Source organism: Cyclospora cayetanensis, unplaced genomic scaffold (genome assembly GCF_002999335.1).
Source record: "Cyclospora cayetanensis isolate NF1_C8 unplaced genomic scaffold, CcayRef3 CcayRef3_contig_22, whole genome shotgun sequence".
NCBI classification, from domain to species: Eukaryota; Apicomplexa; class Conoidasida; order Eucoccidiorida; family Eimeriidae; genus Cyclospora; species Cyclospora cayetanensis.
The window spans coordinates 222,466-241,403 of NW_020312170.1; the positions used below are offsets into that span (position 1 = coordinate 222,466).

Genomic DNA, 18,938 nt, shown 5'->3' on the forward strand with positions numbered 1-18,938 from the left:
CAAGTTCTTGGGTCCCTCTTTCTGATTCGTCTGTCTGGACCTTTGAGCCCTTTCCCCCGATGTTGACTCGTACCTGCCCCTTGAGAATTTCAAACACTATGGGGATCCTTGCCCTTGCTGGCCAGTAGTCTGCCTTCTGGGACTTATAAATCGCAAAATCTCTAGATAATAAGGCTATCAAAGAGTGGGAGCCTACAGGAATTACCGGCTCTACATGCACGGGCAAGTTCGGACTGGCCATTGGTTAGGGCACCAAGGGACACAGAGTTCTTATTGCCCTCAGGCAACTCTGGACCAATATACCGAGCTCATACTGGTTGATCACTGAGAATTTCAGAAGTCGCCAAAGTAGCGGCGAAGAGGCACAGAAGCTGACAGTTTCTGACCATAGTGCTTCCGTACCAATTGCTCTGCTAAAGGGTGTTACACGAGGAGCCATATCCACAGAATTCTTCGCAATCTGCAAGGACAAAGCTCGGGAAGTCTCCTATTGTGACGGAGGCCGTTGACGGACTGGAAGCCTCAGACATTCTTTCGGCATAAATAAGCGCTTTGCAGGAGTGTTGAACACTTGCCAGAATCCTTCGTGCCAATGGCCTTCACTGCCGGCCTGCGTACTGGAACGATACAGGTCAGAGTAGTCTCAATTCGTTGGGCATGGAAAGCATAGGCTAAACACTCTAAAACGCTTGCAAGGACGCCGCCCTCTCAGAACGACAGACTGCGCTCCTACTTCACGCTCAGATGCAGAAGCAACTTCAGAAGGGTTCGAGTATACACGTTCCAGCCCTCCAATAGCTGGGCCGTGCACGTACCCGCGAGGGCGACTATGGCGGGCAAGCGTGTCGCTCATGGGAGGTCCCTCGCAGCCTCTCAGACGCGTCCAACTTCCCTCGGCAGTATCAAAAGTGTGCTGCCTTTGCGAACGCCCCAGGATGAATCGAGAGTATGTGTGTTGGAGACTCTCACGGCTGCTACGGCGTCATTGGACTTGCGGTCTTACAGGGCTGTAGCGCGGCAGTCGGATGGCGAGGGACCCCTGGGACGAGCACAGTGGAGGAGCTGCTGTTTGCATCCCAGCCATCAGATAGCAGCTCCTTCCGCCGGCAGAGCAGCAGCGCCAGTCTCAGCCTCCTGCTCGGGGGCAGCAGTAGCCGCCGCTCCAGCGTCTCACGATAGCCGCAGCCGTGGACTGATCCCTTCTTTGGGCAGCCTGCACACGCAAGGGCTTACCTGCCTTAGAAACGGCTTGCCAGGTCAGCCCTTGTGGCTTCAGCGGGCTCAGCAGCACCCGCCGCAGCAGCGCAGTCGGCTGGAATGCGCGAGCCTCCGATCCGTTCCCCCTCAGTCGCTCCTCAACTCTCAGGGGGATCCTTTGCGCAACTCAGCAACAAACAGCCAAAAGCAGCGGCAGCCGCAAGAAGGCCGCCGGCTGAATGGGGCTGCCCCTAGAAGCAGCAACAGCAGCCATCCTGGTGCTGCCCTCTCCTCCACTGTAACGGCCAGCGAGACGCCTCTTGGCGAGGCTCTTAGCGGGTGGGCAGCCACAAGCGCTGGAGCGTCTGCTTCGCGAGTCCAGACGCCTGTTTCCTTGAGAAGCGTGAGAAACAAGGAAGTCTCTCTTTCGCCACCGCGGAAGAAGATGAACACTCGCGCCAGCAGATGCCAGAAGGGAGGCACCGCCTTTAGACACCTGTCAGCATCGGCAGGATCCACTGTGCGTGCTCACACACAAGCGACTGCAGCTGTGGGCTTGCCAACGACCCCCCATCACAAGCTGCGTGGGCTGCCACATCACACTGTACAGCATCGGGAGTTGGGAAGCAGAATTGCCGCTGCGGCAACACCTCCTGGAGCTGCTGCAAAGGTCCATCAACGTCTTCGGCGTCCGCAACTGCGTCAGCAGACGGAGGGCACACAAGAAGCTGTCTGCTCAGCAGAAGCTCCCCAAACAGCCGCACAGCAGTGGAGAAGCCGAGCTCTCCAGCTTGAGCAGCAGGAGCAGGCTCACCCGCAGCAACAGCAGCAACAGCAACCACGAGCAGCAGCTGCTCGCTTTGGTTGGTCTCTCTGCACGCGTCTGCACCGTCAACCGCGAGAGCAGCAGCGGCAGCAGCAAAGACAGCGCCATCATAAGAGAGCGTCGTTGCCACAGCGGCTTCCAGGGCGACCTCAGAAAGCCTTACACCAGATGCACGAAACGGAGAGGCTGCGCAGTAGCCTTTTAACCGGCCAGACGGGCTGCCACCGACACCCAAACAACGGCAGCAGGCAAAAACGTGTTACAGGCAGAGACGCTGCCTTCGCAGCACCTCGTTCACAGCGTGCCTCCAAGGAGACTTCGAAACGGCAGCACTTGAGCCGACGCCAGCCGCCGCAGATTCGAGCGCTGCCGCTGCAACAGCATCAGCCACTTCGGCACCATCCAAGACGCCCTCCGCGCAGTCCTTTGTCGCAGCAACAGCAGGACCAGCTGCTGCTGCAGTTTATCAGCAGAGAAAGAGAGAGCGAAGCGGATGTTCAGTGGGAAGGACCGTTGTACGAGGCAGTCGAAAGGGAGTCGGCAGTAGCAGCACCACCAGCTGCAGCACCGGACGAAAGCGCAGAAGCGGCGTCTGGAGTGCTCACGTGCAGGTCTTGCACAAGGGCTCTGGGCGCTGCCGCTACTGAGGAGACTCCCCGAGCAGCACTGGGAGCGGCGATGGCTTGCGCGCAAAGTCTTTCAGAGGGGCCTCCTCACTCCCACGGAACGCTGCAGGACGGCCTTCATCTGCAGCGACACCCCCAGCGGCTCATGGCGGGCGGGCAGCACCCCCTGCAGCAGCAGCAACAGCAGCTTCCTGGGAAGCAGAAGCGCCAAGAAGGGACGTGCCTATTTCCTACCGCGTGCAGGGTGGGGGCGGGGGGTGCTTCCGGCAGGAGGCACTTTGCTTGGGCCTTACTGCCAGAAGGCGTGCAGCTTCTGGTATGCAGCCTTTTAGACAGTCAAACAATCGGAGCGCTTGCCGCCGCTGGGAGAGCAGGGCGCGCAGCAGCAGACCACCCCCTCTGCTGGATGCTGCGTTGCACGCGTCTCCTGGCTCCGTGCTTCTCAGCAACGGCTGCTAGAACGGCAGACCTCCCCCTAGGAGCCCCCCTCAAACAGAGGCTGAGGCTGCGCAGGAAATGGACGCTCCGCAACCAGCAGCTGCTGTGCGGCAGGGCAGAACCCGCACGAGCGGAAGCTGCGGCAACGATCGGCGAAACGGCATTAGCTACACCTCCGGGAGGAAGACCACGCGCAGCGGCCTGCAAGGATCACGTAGAGGCAGACTCCCCTGCTCGCCTGTGGGAGAGCACCTTCCTCCGCAGGAAAAGCAGTGACAGTAACGGGAGTGCTACCACAAGCAGCGAGAGCGGCAGCGACGAGCGGCGGCCTGTCGTGTCTCAGTGGGAGGCGTGGGCTGCGCACACTCTCAACGACGAAGCCTACGGATTTGACTACCGTCGGCTTCTTTTGGATCGCAACGGATGGAAGCCTCGGTCTGGATCTGCGCCATCATGGAGGCGCATCAAGCGCGAAGCAAACCCAGCGCATGTCAATACGATGGATGCCAGGTAGGAGTGTCGAAACACGGGGAGGGGTGGGGGCTGCCATGCGCATGGTGATGGAGGCGCCTCCGACAAAACTAACGCATCTGCAGCTCCCCCACGTTGCCCCTTCTAGTCCTTAGACCCGCACTTGCACGTCATCGACACCCCCCTAGCGTGATCTCCATCTCTCTGTTTCGCTTTCCCTCTTCGCATAATACGCAGGCAGCAGTTTGGATTCTTGTACTTGGCGGGAGAGGGCATCAAACGGCAACACTGCCCGCCATCTGCACAGCTGCAGATCCTCTCTCTCAGAGACCTCTCGCTCCAAGCGCGAATTTCCCTATCATCTAGGGCCATCAATTGCCTAGACCGTAAGCTGCAGTGTCTGCACGCCCGAGACATTCGACTTGCGGCGCTTCGGACGGCCTTAGTTAAGTCGCATCTGAGACTGTTTGCAGCAGCTGCGACACACGGTGTACAACCCTGTTTCTGTGGATGCTCAGTAAGCCATGAGATCCTCGTGTGCGGCGACGACAGCGGCGTCATTCGCTTCTTTGATCCTTTTTCCCTAGAGGCCAAAGGACGGCACATTCCGTAAGCAGTGCAGCAGCGCGCTGCGTTGCCAGCCCGCCAGTCCCCCTGCCTGCTTCTGCTCTGGTGTGTTTGTGGAGCACTGCTTTTGTTTGCTTCCGCGACCCTCCATAATTCGGTGCACCGTGAGGGGGCTGCGGCTGTGGCTGCTCCTGTTGTGAGCTCTCTGGCCTTCCTTGTGCTGTGTCACCTGAGCGTTCACCATGGCTTGCCTTCGCAAGGCTCGGAGGTTGGGGTCCCTCTCCCTCCTGCTACATTGTGATTCGGATTTTGCGAATAGAGGCAGACATCGATGCAGCTAGCGGCCTCTGCTGTGTGCGCCCGTTGTCTTGGCAGGGCCTTCCCGAGCGGCCTCCTGCCGCCTAACCTGAGGGCTTCCCAAGAAGTAAACGACTTGCGGCTGTGTGGGACGGAGCAGCACGTCCTCGCAGTGAGGACGGCAAGCCGCTATCCTGCGGGCTTAGACCTTTTGGATATTCAGTCCGGCGTCAGCAGAGCCATAAAGCCGGAGCAAACCGAAGGTGAGAAAAACCGACTGCTCGCCGCAGGAGGGCTCTGAGGCCTAAGGCACAGAGGGGAACACAGACTAGCCAGAGGGAGACAGAGGAGGAGGCACCACCCGCCTGTGAGAGGCCTCTTATGCGAAGGGAGACTGTAAGGCGGCTAGGCCGAATTAGGAGTAGCATCAGAGGTCTAGGGGTTCGCAGGCGTGGGGGATGGGGGAAGGAACAAGTAGAAGTAGGCGGCCCCCAGCTGCTGCCAGTGGCTCTCGATATATCCTAGGAAAGGGGGCAGGATTTTCTTCCGCTGCCAATGCCCCCAACACTATGTTTGCTCTGCATTTTGAAAGGCACTCTTCCATTGATGTAGTCTCGCTGAGCTTTCTGTACGCCTCTGTATCTTGGCCAGAGTATTTTCTGCCTGCCAGTCGCCCTCTTCCGCTTCTCTGGGCGTCTCACAAAGAGTCGCTTCCTCTTTCGCTCTTTCTCCCTCTCTGTCTCTCCGTCTACGCACGTCTTTGAAAGGTGCATCTGCGTTTGGGCCGCTCTGTGCTTCTAGTCCCCCTCGGATGTAGACTGTTCAACTTATCGTGAGCACATGCCTTCCTATCTCTGGGTGTGCGTTCCCTCAGGGCACTGGATTCACGCTGTGGACGTCGATCAGCTCTCAATGCGGTGCCCGTACGCCTCACGTTCGGAGGGGAGGTCTGACAATACTCCTGGCTGGTGCTGCAGCGCAGGTGGCAGCAGCAGCTTGCGCACCAGCAGCAGCAGCAACGTTGTTGCAGTTGGAGAGAGCTCAGTTGCTGGATGCTTCGCCCTGCTGCGCCTCGACTGCAGACTGGCGCGACCAGTCGTACAGAAGATTCCGCAGACGAAGCGAATGCTGTGGCCCTTGAGGGTGGAAGGTAGGCCGCCTTGCGCTTGGCTTTGCATGCATGACTTTCTCATTTGCCGTAGAGGCACCTCTGAACCCAGGGTACTCCAAGCCGACGCACGTAGTGGGGGCCTTCCTTGCTAGGGCTTCTGTGCCAACAATAGCAACAAGCCTTGCACCATCTTGTCTTTCGCATTTGGTGGCGGCCGTAGAAGGAAAGTGTGTGTGTGTGTGTATTTGTTGTGTGTGTGTGTGTGTGTGTGTTTTTGTTGTTTGTTTGTTTGTGTGTATGTATGTATGTATGTGAGTGTACGTGTTTGTGTGTTTCTATGTGCGCGCGCTTACTGGAACCTGAACTACTGTTGTTGCTGCGCAGGCCACAGGGCATTCGCGAATGGCGTTTTTGGCCAGGGCGACTTCACGGGCAGAATTCAGCAAGTTGACATGCGGTAGGCTGCATTAGCGGTGGAAGGAGGAGCACGAAGAGCAGCACCACTTAGACGCATACAAGAGAACGGGGAAGGGGGAAATGTGAACTTGCTTCTTTGTGGATCCTTCGTCTTCCAGAATGCCGGTAGTTCGCCCTTCCGAGGCCATGGCTGCGGCCTCCTTGGAGCCTTGGACGTCTGTAGACGCTTCTGTAGCAGCGCCTGGGAGCCTCGTGCACCTGCTTCCCAACAAACGCGTGGAGGATATTCGCATCTTCGACGGACAGGTGAAGCGCTGAACTCTACCACAGCCCACGTAGCCGGTCCTCTTGCTTACCATGTGCTGGAACCTCGGCAGGCCGGTCCGATGGAGTGGTGCCTTGGTGACCCTCGCACTCGCCTTGCTAGACGAAGTCGTTTTGCTCTCAAGTTTTTTCCTGCTATCAGTCTCCTTGTGCGTGTGTGTCCAGCTGTATGCACTGGCGAACGACGCACGGGGGAGCCTCTCCATCGTTCGCTTCAATGTAGACAACCCAGGGGATGCTCAGAGTCTTGGCACAATTGATTGCTTCCCAGCGGAAGACTGGGCTGAGCCTCTGAGGCTCCTTCTTGTCTATGAGAGTAAGCGAGCCTACCGCGGCAAACAAAAGGCAGTCTATTCCTCCTGGCCCGCCATGTCACTCTTGCCCTCTCATCGTTTTCTTGCTCTTTCGACAAGAGCCCAACCGGTGCAAACGTCATCTCGTATGGACTGTTTGCCGTGCTTACCCTGAAATACATACATATATAGCTTCCTTCTCTCTTGTAAACGAGGCCTTACTACTGCTTCCCGTTGCTGCCATGTCGCTGCGCATGTTGCTTGCCCGTTGTGGGCTGTGTAAAACAGGGTGCAAGCAATGCGTCCTTCGAGGGGCACTGCACTCCGGTTGCGGACGCCTCAGGCAAATGCTGGCAAAGAGCTGCTCTCCTTTCTGTGTCTGCTGCAGAGGGGTGGACAGCAACATACGGAAATTATATTTCGACCGGCTGTTTTAGGAACCCTTTAGAGGCACCTCTAGACAACGAAGAGCCCCTCCTGCTGCCGCCGCTCTATGAAACAACGCTGGAGCAGAGCGACTAATAACGCGGGGTGGTGAGCAGTGCACCCCTTGCCGTGCACAAGGGGGACGGCCTTCCTGCTGCTAACTGCGGGTTGCACCGCCTCCCTCGCTTCCTCAATGGGAGAGGCAGAGAGACAGCAACGCTTCCGATGGGGGATCAGGGGAAGGGCTGCCTAAAAGTTGGGAAAGAAGCCAAATGTCTCTCCCGTGCGACAGAACATCGGTCCTTTGCCCCCGCCCAATGAGCGAGTAACCGACTTTGTCCTTCATGTGGTCTGCAACCTACGCGGGGAAGGCCACGTAGCGGCTCCTAAGGTCAACTAAAGTTTCCTTTCTCTAAGTCTAAATGAGGGAAGCGAGCGCCTCTATTCTCGAGTTCGTGCAGACCTACAGAGGGAATATCCCTTCAGGTCCCCTCAGTGGAATGCCTAGGAACTAGCCGCTCATCACAGTTCTCCAGATGCACATATGAATGGGCGTAGGATGGCCACCCGGCATTTTAGGGACCCCTGGCACCCGCCTCTGTTCTATTCAGGCGTCCGTGTGCAACTCGAGACGCTCAGACTTATGCGCGAATTCTTTTGAAGCGAGCGCTTGGGGCTTGACTTGACTATGGAGCTCGGAGGTCGATGCTCTAGCCCTCAGTGGGTGTCTTAGACTACCTCACGACAAGGAAGCCCTTTGCCAAGGTTCCAGGATACCGGATTACTTGAGTGGAAGAGACTGGCCCAAGCATTTACACCCTATGTGTGCCCCAAGCATCCGCACAGTGTCACACGAAATACACTTTGAGGCGCAGGCTTGCCGCAAATACAGGATCATAACACGAGACTACCCCGACCCAGAACCAAGAGAAATTAAGGGGCACGTTCGTGCAGATGCCAAATTGGTAGATCTATATGAAAAAAGTAGAGCCTAAGTAATTCGAAAAGTCTGGTTTTTGGTTGGTCCGCTGCAGCAACAGCCGTGGAAGGAACGTTTCATGCGCTGACCGCCCGCGTCCGGCAGTGTGTAATAAGGGTTGCTTGTAAGGCTTTATCTAGAGATCTGAAGTTCTGTAGCATTACTGGTTGTATTGCTCCAGTTGAGCTCTTTGTTATAGCGAAGAGAGGACCGAGAGATCTGCGCAGGCGCCCTCTAAGGAGGGAGGCGCTTATGCCTTTGCAGTGCATGATCGACCGACCAGGGGCTCCTCATGCCACTGGTCAGTCAACATGCGAGTAATTCACTGGATAAGACAGGAGAGGGAGCATGCCCTGAGCTACAGTATGTGATATATCAAATATGTGCGTGAAAATATAGTTGCACGTGGCAGTGCTTCCTATGTCGATGCCATCCTCCGTACGCGGCTAGTAGCTACGGGCACCCCAGATGGGCAGTACCGGCTTGCTCAAAGTGCGTCACCGCTGCAAGGGCTGTGAATGAGTTGAGGCTGGCCACGTAAATGGAGCGCATGCATTACTTGGCTGGCAGGAAGGATAGGAAGAACTTCAACAAGCGGCAGAAGCAGCAGCAGCAGCGCAGCGACGGTCTTTGAGGGCGGGTTGTGTGAGGGCCTTGCGGACGAGGCCCCCAGTCGCCTATGTACTTTAGAGCCTAATTTTGTGGATAACATTCTTTGTCTTGTAAAATATCACCGTAGCCTGTGTATTTTGGTGGGGTGCCGCCACTGCATGCCCCTCGGTCGTCACCAGTTTCAGGCCTGGTGTGCATCTCTAATCCCTGGTGCTGGATAAGGGAGAGCACCGCAAGCAGCCCTTATTTTGGTTTTCGCTCTCGAGACTCTTTTCTGCAGCTGAGAGCCTGTAGGAAGGGCAAGGAGAAGAAAGTCTTTAATCGCCCATCCATGGGCGCCATAGCTCTGCTAGGGGTGGCGCACATCATCGCCATCGGCTAACAGTTAGCCGAAGTGTCTCTTTAGCCACTTTCCCCGCGCGCAACTGGCTTTCTCCCCAGGATAAAGAGACCCCAAGACTTTGCGAAGGCTCACTGGGCTGAGCTGACGCCGATCCTTAAATTCGCCCTTTCTGGTGAGCTTTCTCCCTCTGGATGTCATTAGTGCTCTATTGAGTGTCTGGGGGCTTTCCTAGCCACATCTCCCTGCGTCCTTTGTTTCCCCTCCTCTCCTTAGAGCCTCTCGCCTCGGCGCCTCCACTGCCAGCAGGGCTGCGCCTTCAAAGGCTGACAGGGAGGTCACAGTACCACCCAAGGCAGCGCTTGTGCAGCACTAGCGGTGAGGGTGTGGGAACCGACAATGGGGGGGAAATGCGGACGAAGTGCTACAAAGCAGCCTAGGCGGAAGGGCCCCCAAGATATGAGGGAGAAAGAAGGCCAGGAGGGATCGGAAGAGGCGCTTTCTCTTGAGCCCGAGGTCGACGAGGAGGCGAAGATGCAACAGAGGCAGAAGGAGGAAGAGGCACGACGAGCGCAACAGGAAGAAGAGCGACGAGCCGCGGAGAGGATGCAGAAGGAGAAGGAGGAAAAGGAGGCTGCCGAGCGCGAAGCAGAGCAGAGGCGGCAACAACAGATGGAAGAAGACGCCAAAAAGAAGCAGACAGCCGAGGCCGCAGCAGCTGCGAAGGAAGCGGGAGACGCAGCAGAGCGCCTCAGGCAAGAAGAGCTGGCGGCTCAACGACAGAAGCAGCGAGAGGCAGAGGAGCTTCAGCGCGCCCGAGAAGAGGCCGAGGAAGCACGGAGGCGGCAAGAGCAAGAAGCGCGGCAACGGCAGGAGGAGGCACTGCAGGAAGAGATGCGGCGGAAGGAAGAAGCAGAGAGGAAACGGGCAGAGCAACGAGAGGCAGAGGAAGCAGCACGACGTGCCAAGACTCTGGACAGGGAAAGTCGCCGGTTACAGAAGGAGCGCGATGAGCAAGAGCAGCGGGAGAGCCTTGAGGAGGCAGCCAAAGCCAGGCGCAAGAGTGGTATTAGGCTCTGTGAGAAGCCTGCAAAGATGGTCGCCTCGAATTGTGGCTGCGAGGTTCCCGCTCACAACATCACAGAGTGCCCTCTCTGCCTCCTCCTGGACATGACAGATGCTCCATTGTTCGCTTAAGAAGACCTTTTTGTAGTTGTTTCCATGGCCCGTGCCGCGAAAGCCTCATCATCAGCGGTTCTATTTCGCTTCGATGATGGAAATGGGTGGGCTGTTGATGCGCAACCTACTCCGCTGCACGTGTCACTTGGGGGGAATAGGGGAAGAGGAAGGAGGCCAAGCGCCGCTGGCTTGGCTAAAATATCGCAGGAAAGGTGCTGCCTTGAGGAGGTGCGTGTGTATGTCTTGCGTCTGGTGGTGCTCTCAAGCTCCCGTGATGAGCATTCAGGGTGTTTACTTTTTATCAGCACAGGGCATATAACCCTGAAAGCGTAGGGACACGAAGAGCTCGGTAGAGAGACACGCAAACACAGGCAACGACTTCGAGCAAGCAGTCTTCCATTCTCACATTCTTCCGTGTATCTCACTCTAGCGCCTTATTCAGACGCGCCTTTGTCTCCTGTTTTACGTGCCGCCCGCGCCCCTTTCATGCAGGAGGCCCTTCCTCACACACAGACCGCCTCCCTGCACCCTTCTTTTCCCTATACCAGGCGTTTTGCAGAGCTGGCCATGTATTCCTTACAACGTCTTTACGCCAAACAAACGGCAAGAAATTTTAATCAAGACGTCAAACTCACAGAAGGACAGATAGGCGTTACGATACGTGCATAGAGGATGAGTTCGCGTCCTTGCTGCCCCAATGCGGGTGTGGTGCTATTAATAGTGCGATACACAGTTCACTTGAAGCACAGATTTCCACACGGGGGTGTCGCGAGCGTCTATTGCGCGTCTCACGCATGATGGACGAAGAGTGACTTGTTACAGAGGTTTTGGGGCAGGAGGCTTTCACGTTAGGCCACACAGCTCCCCCGGGTGTATATATACATATATGTACATATAGACATCCATACATGGAGGTATAGATATATGGGTAGCAAAATGCGGACGTTGCTCCGTTAATTGGGTGCATTTCAGCGAGTCTACGCAGTTGCTGGCCTATGAGAAGGGGGGATAGGATGGTTTAACGGGAAGGCATGCAGAGTGTTTCTGCGCGGAAAAAAATTGGGATGAGCAATGGGGGCAAGGGGAAGGATCCTCTTAAATGTATTTTCCGGAACGCAATCGTGAGTAGTCTCAAAAGGCTGCCTCTCAAACATACGACCACATGGCAGAACCTAGCCGCAGGTAATCTAGGCTCCGAGAGGCAACTGGGTAGAAAAGATGTGTGTGCAACAGAAAGAAGCCAATCGTTAGGCCGCAGGACGGGAAGGGAGTCTCTGAGAAGTGACGACAGTACTGATTAGACATGCGAGCACCCTGTTGCACGGGAAGCCGCAACCATGAAGCCCTCCAACTTTGCCCTTGCATGCATGTACCGGATTTGATTTAGGGCGCGCCGCTACCCACAGCAACTTCCAGAGACGGCGGGCTAACAAAGCATTCACGTATTCTATCTGCCTATTGGAAGCAAATGGGCTGTTTCAGGAGCCTCCTCTGTCTCTCTTGCTTACCCTGCCTACACGGATGGTGTAAAAATATCTCTCTTCGCATCATTCTAAAGTGCGCCGCTTTACGCGTACCCTCCTTCCTCAAATGCCCCTGGAGAAAGCAGTAAAAGCTCTCCCTTCAAGAATACATTTGAATATCGGTTTCGTTCAGAGGAACTCAGGAAGCGCATTACGGGTGGAGGTGCCTTGCACCACCATCACCACCTCTGCCCGCAGCACCGCCTTAACCTCATCCCTCCTTCTCCCCCCTTCTTCCCCCTCCCGTAGAGGCTCGTACCCATACAGGCAAACGCAGGCCGTTCAAAAAAGCACACGGCTCACACCGAATTCGTCACCAACGATGCAGCAGCCTCGTGACGACCGCTGCGGACTAGCGCAGACTACCCCTCCTGCCTGCTACTGCCTGGTTTTTAACCCACCTGCTGAACATTGTGCTATAGTTGCACTGCTGCAATACTTCCTCCCCAAACGTGGGACCAACGACAAGGGCCCACTGGCGCGCCAGACGCCTCCGCGTAGAGCAGCAGTCGCGTGAACGCTGCTGCAAGCGCATCGCAACCGTGACAGCCAGTCAGGCAGCAGTCCAGCTGCTCCTGCGACTGAAGCGGCAAGTAAGCGAATGCGCAGCTTTCCAGAAGCGACTGCAGCCCATATGCTCCCGCAGCTGCCGCCCTTCCAAATGCAGCTCAGACCACCAACCGATAAGTAACATAACGGCCAGCAGTTTCGGAGGGCCTAATGATCTTAACCACCTGCACAGTAGACCCTCACCCCACAGCACCAGATATCTGCAGCAACGCGGGAAACTGGCACTGCAGCACCTAACGCCCGTAACGCAGCAACAGGGAAACAGCTTCCATGCGGCAACAAGACACGGCCTGGCAGTCTTAATTTCTCCACAACAGCTTGACAGACCTGCCCTCTCGAAAGACCAAAGTACCGAGAAATCGGGTCGGCTACTTGGATCCTTGGGAGCTGCACTTCCTTCACCTGCATGCGCGCATGCATAAAGCCCCAATTCGGGCCACCGCAGACGAGACGCCACGCATGCAACTCCCCTGTGATTGAGCCTTGTGCTGGCTGCCTGCCTGCCCAGGAATTCGCTCGCAAGGGGCGTTAGCGCCTATTTCGCATCAAGGACGCACACGGTAGCGCTGCAGAAGTTGCTGCTTGTCTTCCGGCGAGAGGGGCACGTGCTTTGGCACCAGTTCATGCTTCGTGATGTTAACCTGCACAGGAAACGCCTTGCCCGACGCAACGCATGCCCTCCACGATCCTCAGCCCTCCACCCCCGCGACAAGCGGCTAAAACGCGGCAACCACAGAAGCACTGCTCGCGAAGCAGACGGTGTCGCCTCCTGCTGCTCACAAGCAACTCCGATTCCATAAAGTGCTCAATGATGTGACGGGGAGCCGCCTCGGCTATGGCCTGAGGACGCAAAAACACTCCGCCGAAAGCCAAGCGCGCGAAAGGCGTAGAAGCGTCAACAGTAACAGCAAGAGAAACAGCAGCACGCGCGACGAGTTTGTTGCAGCCCAGTAGCAGCCTTCCTTAACAAGTGCTTCCTTGCAGCCGTCTTGGCAGCTGAAGCAAATCTCAGGCTCTGAGGATGTGGTATGGGGTGCTTGAAAAAACACGAGCTCTTCTCCAGCTCTCCATGACAGGCATCTCTAGGGGCTTCCTACATCTTTAGCAAAAGCCGTGAGGACGTTTTGCGTAACGAGGATCGCCCTGTGGATATTTCGTTCTTCCATACGTTCCGTCAGCCTGCACAGGCACCAACCCTCAAACATGAACATACATATATATACACACACACACACACCTGCCCCACTGCACAGCTTAATGCAAATACCGTACTGTGGCGTTTGGGCAATGAACATAGCACCCTTCTTCAGAGAACACGAGCGAAATCCAACCGATACCCCTGGGAGCAGCGCCCTACTCCCTGATAGGCTTGACCCCTGTCTTCTTGATCTCGTCCGCAAAATATACAATCACCTTCGCCTCAGGATCGACTTTGTGCGATGCGATCAACAGCATGCGAGAACGTCTGCAACAGCATATGAATCCGAAGCGCGTTATGAACAGGCGGGAGGAGAGCGAGAGTCTACAACAATGGCCAACGTTTTACAGCCGTTTAATGCAGATCTGTCCATAGCAGTAGGAGCAGCAGGAGCCGGTGACGAAAGCCAGAAGCCTCGAAGCCCTCCCTCCCTCCTCCTTATCCCTCTCCCCCATCGCCACCCCCGGAGCTCCGCCGAGAGACGTTATTACACAGAGGTGGGCCCTGATTGGAGGCAGACTGATTCAAAAAGAGGGAGGAAGAAAGGGAGGAGGCATGCACGCGTGTAGGCAGGCAGGCCTGTGAGAGAGCACCCTAGAGAGGCCTTACGATTGCTCATTGTCGTTGAAGCGCTGAACGAACTCGTTAAAAGCCTCGGTCTTCTCCTGGGGAGGCAGCAAATAGCCTCTATCCTCCAGTATCTCACAGCAAGTGCGACGAGCCCGAAAGAGGCGCCGTATGCTCGACTCCATTGCAACAGTTTGAGCGGGAGTGCGCAGGGTTTGGGGTGGATGCCCTCGCTTTATGGCTCCCAAAGGCCATAGGAAAAAGCAGCACACGAATTCTGGCACTGCTAATTGCAGCAGCAGCTGGTGCTGCCGCTACTTGCAGCACGAAACAGAGCAGGAAGTATCGCCTTCGTCACCCCCAGCCTTCCGCTTGTTTGCCTACTGCCGATTGCGCTTCTCTGCTCCACCTTTAAGGCTCTGCATAGCCTTGTCTGAAAGCACAAAAAAGCCTTGCCAAAAAATACTTCAAAAACCTGAGAGCGCGGACTTCGGCCGCATGCAGCCGTGGGATGGCCTCTCCCAGCCCCGAATCTCATATAGTTACTCTGGTGCCCTTCTCGAACTTGAGGATCAAGAAATATTCGCTTAACCACTAAAGTGCAGCTTTTGAGTTCTAATTATGACGTTTCCAAGAATCCCGAAGCCTGCCATATTTTCACTACGCTAAGCCCTGGCACGTGCTGAAAGGATACCCTACCAAGTTGCCCAAGACTCAGAGCACTCTTAGGAAACAGGCGGCCTACACAAAGCCCCTATTTGTCGTAAGCGCCATTCGCTCACTCACTAGAAAGTGAGGTAGTAGCTCCCTATGAACAGCGCGGGGGGGACGGGGGGTGACAGCCTTAGGTGTGCTACATACACATGGCGCGGTCAAATCTGCCCTTTGCCACTTGCTACTAGGCTAGTTATTTATGATTAGGGATGAGTTAAGATTGGACTCTCTGTTGTGGCAGTTCAAAAACCTTGTTTATCGCCCAGTACTGTTGGCTCGTTCCCGGCATACGCATTTTTTGTTCGTGTGCTAGATGTCTATTACAACTAGCTATGAATGCTCAGAGTGCTCAGCAGGCACTGCTGCGCGCACCCTATTCGTCTCTTTCTCCTGATACCAGGAACTCCTAGGGACGCGGGCAAGGGCAGGCAGGGTTTTGTGGGAACCCACTTAAGAACCTCCTCTCAAGCTTGAATAGACAGTGCAGTTAAGCACTCCTTGCGGAGACCTTAGATGGAGGGCTACATATGACAGCACCGCACGACTCGATGAAGCTATTCCTCGCTGATGTACTGGCCGTGCATTCAGTGGGAAGTCGGGCTTCCTACAGCAGTAGTCTATTTTTGACTAAGTTGATTGATAGTTCATTACGCTCATTGCCTTTGGCAACAGTATGTAGAACAATGCGCTCTGCCTATGAGTGTTGATGGTGGCACAATGCCCGTTGGCAATCTGATGTGGACGCAGTAGCTCCACAGCTGGTAGAAAGGCATGCGGTGTCAGCCGTGTATACGTCCCGGGATGCGTCGATAAATTTATACGAGCCACAACAGTATGGCGGCCAGGAATATAAGTAAAATTCGTAAAGTTCATCTACCCCTTGGCTATGGAGTACTGTTTGTAATGCACCTTGAGGCATGTTTATTAGAGGGCACGGCACTTCAACAATGCTTATACTCATGTAGAGGTAGCTCTCTACCAGCAGAGTTTAGCATCCCACTTCAAGCCTTCATGAACGGTGTGGTTCATCAGTTTATGTCAACATTAGCTCAACAGCAAGCTTTGGGAGAATGGAGAAGGGTGAAGCAAAGAAATCTATGAAGTGCTTGGTACTTCAAAAATGTGCAAGCTTGGTTTCTCAGAGACACAACTTCACTGGAAGATCTACTGCTCCACAAGTGGTTCATATCTGCTCTATGGGAAGGGTCACGCCACGTGACCTCAGGATGGGCAGCGACTCCCAACGTCGTCGCCCATGAGTTTTTGCGAAGCCCAAATGCTTCACTATTGTGCAGCACTACTGCCCTTGCTTGTGATGATTGAAGACGTTTATGGAAATCAAGGGAGTCCTATGTTTGTGACACCCATGCACTCACTACTATCGCCAAAAACCAGAATGGCAAAAGGGTTAAGTTATGCACTGTCATGTAAAGGATGGCCTGCTGTACTTCAAAACAATGTGGGAGTTTCCTTGCTTGTAAATACCGATTTTGTTCCACAGTACCGCTCTCAGGCCATAGCGGAATCTACATTACGTTGAAGAAGCTCTCATGGCACTTCTGGTGGACTGGGATGCTTCTCACGGCAGCTGAAGCCACGCAAACTTCCTAAACCCGGCCTCTGCAGAGCTTTTCGGCTCCCAAGAGGATTTGGACCGATACGAACAATTCGGCCTGACTGATAAAGATCAAGGGTAAGAAATATATTGTGCCTTTGTCGCCAGACTCAGCAGCTGTGCCCATTCCATTGCCCGTTCCATTCCGTGCATCCATTTGACAGCTCAGGGAGTCTCCAAAAAATTCTTAAATAATGTTTCGAAGCTTCACGGATTCCACACAAATATCAATACAGGTATGGATCAGAAGTTCGTTAGTTTGTTCTGGCATGCCTTCACGATTAGCCCACGCGTTGACCAGCATTTGGCCACTGCAAGTCTCCCTGAGGCAGATTGACGACTAAAGTGCTCCAACTGGACTCTTCTGCAATATTTTTTTGAGTGTAAGGTCACACAAACCCAATAAAATGAATTGAGGTTCTTCCTTGTGCTCAGCGGATTTTTAATCCAACTGTACACTGGCTTACCCTTTGCTCTCTCGCATCCTTGGGCTACATGGCCAGCGCCTTTCCAATCCGCACCTGAACCTGAGAGTCCCAATTCAACAGTCACCAGCTACCATATACCGCGATGGCGACGGCTGGATTAAGTTAACAGCTGACTAGTGCACACGAAGGTATGTGCCATGCTCAAGAGAGAGAGGCACGAGGCAAAAAGCGGCGGCTGCCAGTGTGTTCGGAGAAGGGAAATAGGGTCCTTGTGAATCGGAAGTCTGTAAGAGGCGCACCAGAAGGATACCACACAAAAACGTTTGCTACCAGGTGGTTAGAACCATCTGCGGTGCTCTCACGAATCAATGCTCTTTCTCAATCTAGAAATTCGCCTAAAACTTGAAGGTGCCACAGACCTATTAATGTTGGCCTTCTAAAATAATTCAGTTCTTTGCAAGTTAGCCGCGAACTTTCCCGCGCAGGGGAGTGTCCCTTATGAAGGCGGACGATCCACAGGGAGCCGTAGAAGCGCGGGGTTCGCGGACTCCCGAGCGGCAAGGATCCACCAAACGAGAGGTTCTAGTGAAGTGGGATGGATAAAGCCGGCCTCACTGGTTAATAAGGAGCATTTGCATGCTTCAGTGCCCGCAGTAGAACTGGCTGCTCTGTTTGGTTAGCGATGGTAGCCATGGACGGTGTTCCTCGCGTTCTTCGTTGGTTGTCCTCCAGCGCGCGCTGTGCCTAAAATAGCTACTTTCTTTAAATTTATGCTTAAAGACGTTCCGAATAACATCGCTCGCGCGTTTTCTACACTCAGTTGTACGCACAGGTACTCGCAGGTGGTTTGTCCCAACATTTTTCCTTATGTAGCAGGAAGCTCACACATAGCAGCGCTCCGAAGGCACTAAGCTAGCACGCCGGCGAAGTCGTGTTGATTCGGTTCCTCGTTGTGTGTGGGTATGTGTAGATATATGTGTGTCCTCTATCTCTGCCGATTTCCTTTAAAGGTTGTGCATCAACCGCTAAAAGGAAATCGCTTTTGCGCTTCTACCTGCCGGGGGAATGGCGATAGGCCACGAACGCTTTTGTCTTGCATGCGCTTGGTTTCGACGGACACAGCCACTCCTGAAACACTGTGGTGTGTGCTTTGAATTTAGGGAGAAAACCACGTAGGTAGTTTCTACCATGCTTTTTGTACTTAAATTGACTCATTGATTTATCTGTTCGCATTGCTAATGTACTGCACGGTAATGTTGGCTGGAAACAAGAAGACGCGAGGTCGTGTGCACGTGCGCTAGGTGATATTTACGACTAACTGTGACTGGTCGGAGTGCTTAAAGAATGCAGCTCCGCGCATCCTTGCTGTCCCCCTTTACTCATGTCGCGAACTGCAGGGAATGAGGCAAGAGAAGGCGGGAGACTGGTGACAATACAATCAATAGCCCCATCCTACTAAATCTGTACTGATTCGACAGGTAGACGGTTTATTAGGGAGACCTTAGATACAAGGCTACACACATATCACCCAGCGCACATCCACAACACTGCACTATCTCTTGTTGTGCTAATGCAACCCTGCATCACATACGATATACGAACAAACAAATGCGTAACTCAATTCTCTACTAATTCATACTTAACATAGCTGTCGTAGTAGAGAGTATTCCGGTGTAGCCTAGCGTGCTACAGAACGTTATACCAAGGTCTGTATCTTTCAACTGAAGTACCACCCCATACAAAGACTTTTGGGATCAAGTGCGGGTTAAACAGAAGACCTGCTTTCAAAGAAATGCATATACCCCCAACCCTTGTTTCAAACGTAGCGAGCCGCAACGAAAATACTCGAGAAGAGACAAAAAAAGTCTTTCCGCATCAGTTGCTTAGCACACTGCCGAGCAACTGCTCAGGGTTTTTGGAAAACACCAAGTACGTCAAACCAGTGGCTAGGACGCACGCTGAGGGGCCGCTCTCTTTGTATGCGCTAGGACCACTACAGAAGGAAATCCTGGATATTTTTGGACCCCTGTGGGGCCCAAACCCTTCTCAAAAGACCCTTTCAAAGAGTCCTTCCGACTGACTGCTGCCTTCGAAGGCTCCACCGTGGATACGGGCTCTTTGGCCGTCTTTCTTGGCGTCTCAGGAGGCCTCTGCGTTTGTTTAGGTCCATCCTTAGGGGCCTTCGGTGTCTCAGGAGGTTTCTGCGTTTGTCTAGGTCCA

The 18,938-nt window shown here is 54.5% G+C and overlaps 3 protein-coding genes across 3 annotated transcripts; 2 read left to right on the top strand and 1 right to left on the bottom strand.

Moving 5' to 3' along the window:
• Positions 1–829: 829 nt before the first annotated feature.
• LOC34618350 (Holliday junction resolvase MOC1, chloroplastic) lies at positions 830–3,601 on the top strand. Its single transcript, XM_026338023.1, has 5 exons — positions 830–1,048; positions 1,367–1,965; positions 2,310–2,463; positions 2,525–2,754; positions 2,893–3,601. The coding sequence occupies exons 1-5, from the start codon at positions 830–832 to the stop codon at positions 3,599–3,601; spliced, it is 1,911 nt and encodes a 636-aa protein (XP_026193808.1).
• A 5,722-nt stretch (positions 3,602–9,323) lies between these two features.
• Positions 9,324–10,772, top strand: LOC34618349 (stress response protein NST1). The gene is made up of 3 exons (XM_022731684.2): positions 9,324–9,551; positions 9,714–10,041; positions 10,534–10,772. The coding sequence occupies exons 1-3, from the start codon at positions 9,324–9,326 to the stop codon at positions 10,770–10,772; spliced, it is 795 nt and encodes a 264-aa protein (XP_022590037.2).
• Positions 10,773–12,294: 1,522 nt separating this feature from the next.
• On the bottom strand, positions 12,295–14,146 carry LOC34618348 (DNA-directed RNA polymerases I, II, and III subunit RPABC1). Its single transcript, XM_026337990.1, has 6 exons — positions 14,004–14,146; positions 13,554–13,661; positions 13,294–13,375; positions 12,977–13,036; positions 12,524–12,598; positions 12,295–12,360 (listed from the first exon to the last, which is right to left on the bottom strand). The coding sequence occupies exons 1-6, from the start codon at positions 14,144–14,146 to the stop codon at positions 12,295–12,297; spliced, it is 534 nt and encodes a 177-aa protein (XP_026193775.1).
• Positions 14,147–18,938: the final 4,792 nt, after the last annotated feature.

Excerpts from the sequence above, each read along its gene's own strand:
- LOC34618350 (XM_026338023.1), top strand. The coding sequence starts at position 830 with ATGGCGGGCAAGCGTGTCGCTCATGGGAGGTCCCTCGCAGCCTCTCAG. Across the intron at positions 2,464-2,524 it reads AGTCCTTTGTCGCAGCAACA|TGGGAAGGACCGTTGTACGA; the intron begins GCAGGACCAGCT and ends GCGGATGTTCAG. Across the intron at positions 2,755-2,892 it reads CCTCACTCCCACGGAACGCT|GGTGGGGGCGGGGGGTGCTT; the intron begins GCAGGACGGCCT and ends TACCGCGTGCAG.
- LOC34618349 (XM_022731684.2), top strand. The coding sequence starts at position 9,324 with ATGGGGGGGAAATGCGGACGAAGTGCTACAAAGCAGCCTAGGCGGAAG. Across the intron at positions 9,552-9,713 it reads TGCAGAAGGAGAAGGAGGAA|CGAGAGGCAGAGGAGCTTCA; the intron begins AAGGAGGCTGCC and ends CGACAGAAGCAG. Across the intron at positions 10,042-10,533 it reads GGTCGCCTCGAATTGTGGCT|CGCCTTATTCAGACGCGCCT; the intron begins GCGAGGTTCCCG and ends ATCTCACTCTAG.
- LOC34618348 (XM_026337990.1), bottom strand. The coding sequence starts at position 14,146 with ATGGAGTCGAGCATACGGCGCCTCTTTCGGGCTCGTCGCACTTGCTGT. Across the intron at positions 13,037-13,293 it reads TCACGGCTTTTGCTAAAGAT|GCCATAGCCGAGGCGGCTCC; the intron begins GTAGGAAGCCCC and ends TTGCGTCCTCAG. Across the intron at positions 12,599-12,976 it reads TTATGGAATCGGAGTTGCTT|GTGAAGGAAGTGCAGCTCCC; the intron begins GTGAGCAGCAGG and ends GCGCGCATGCAG.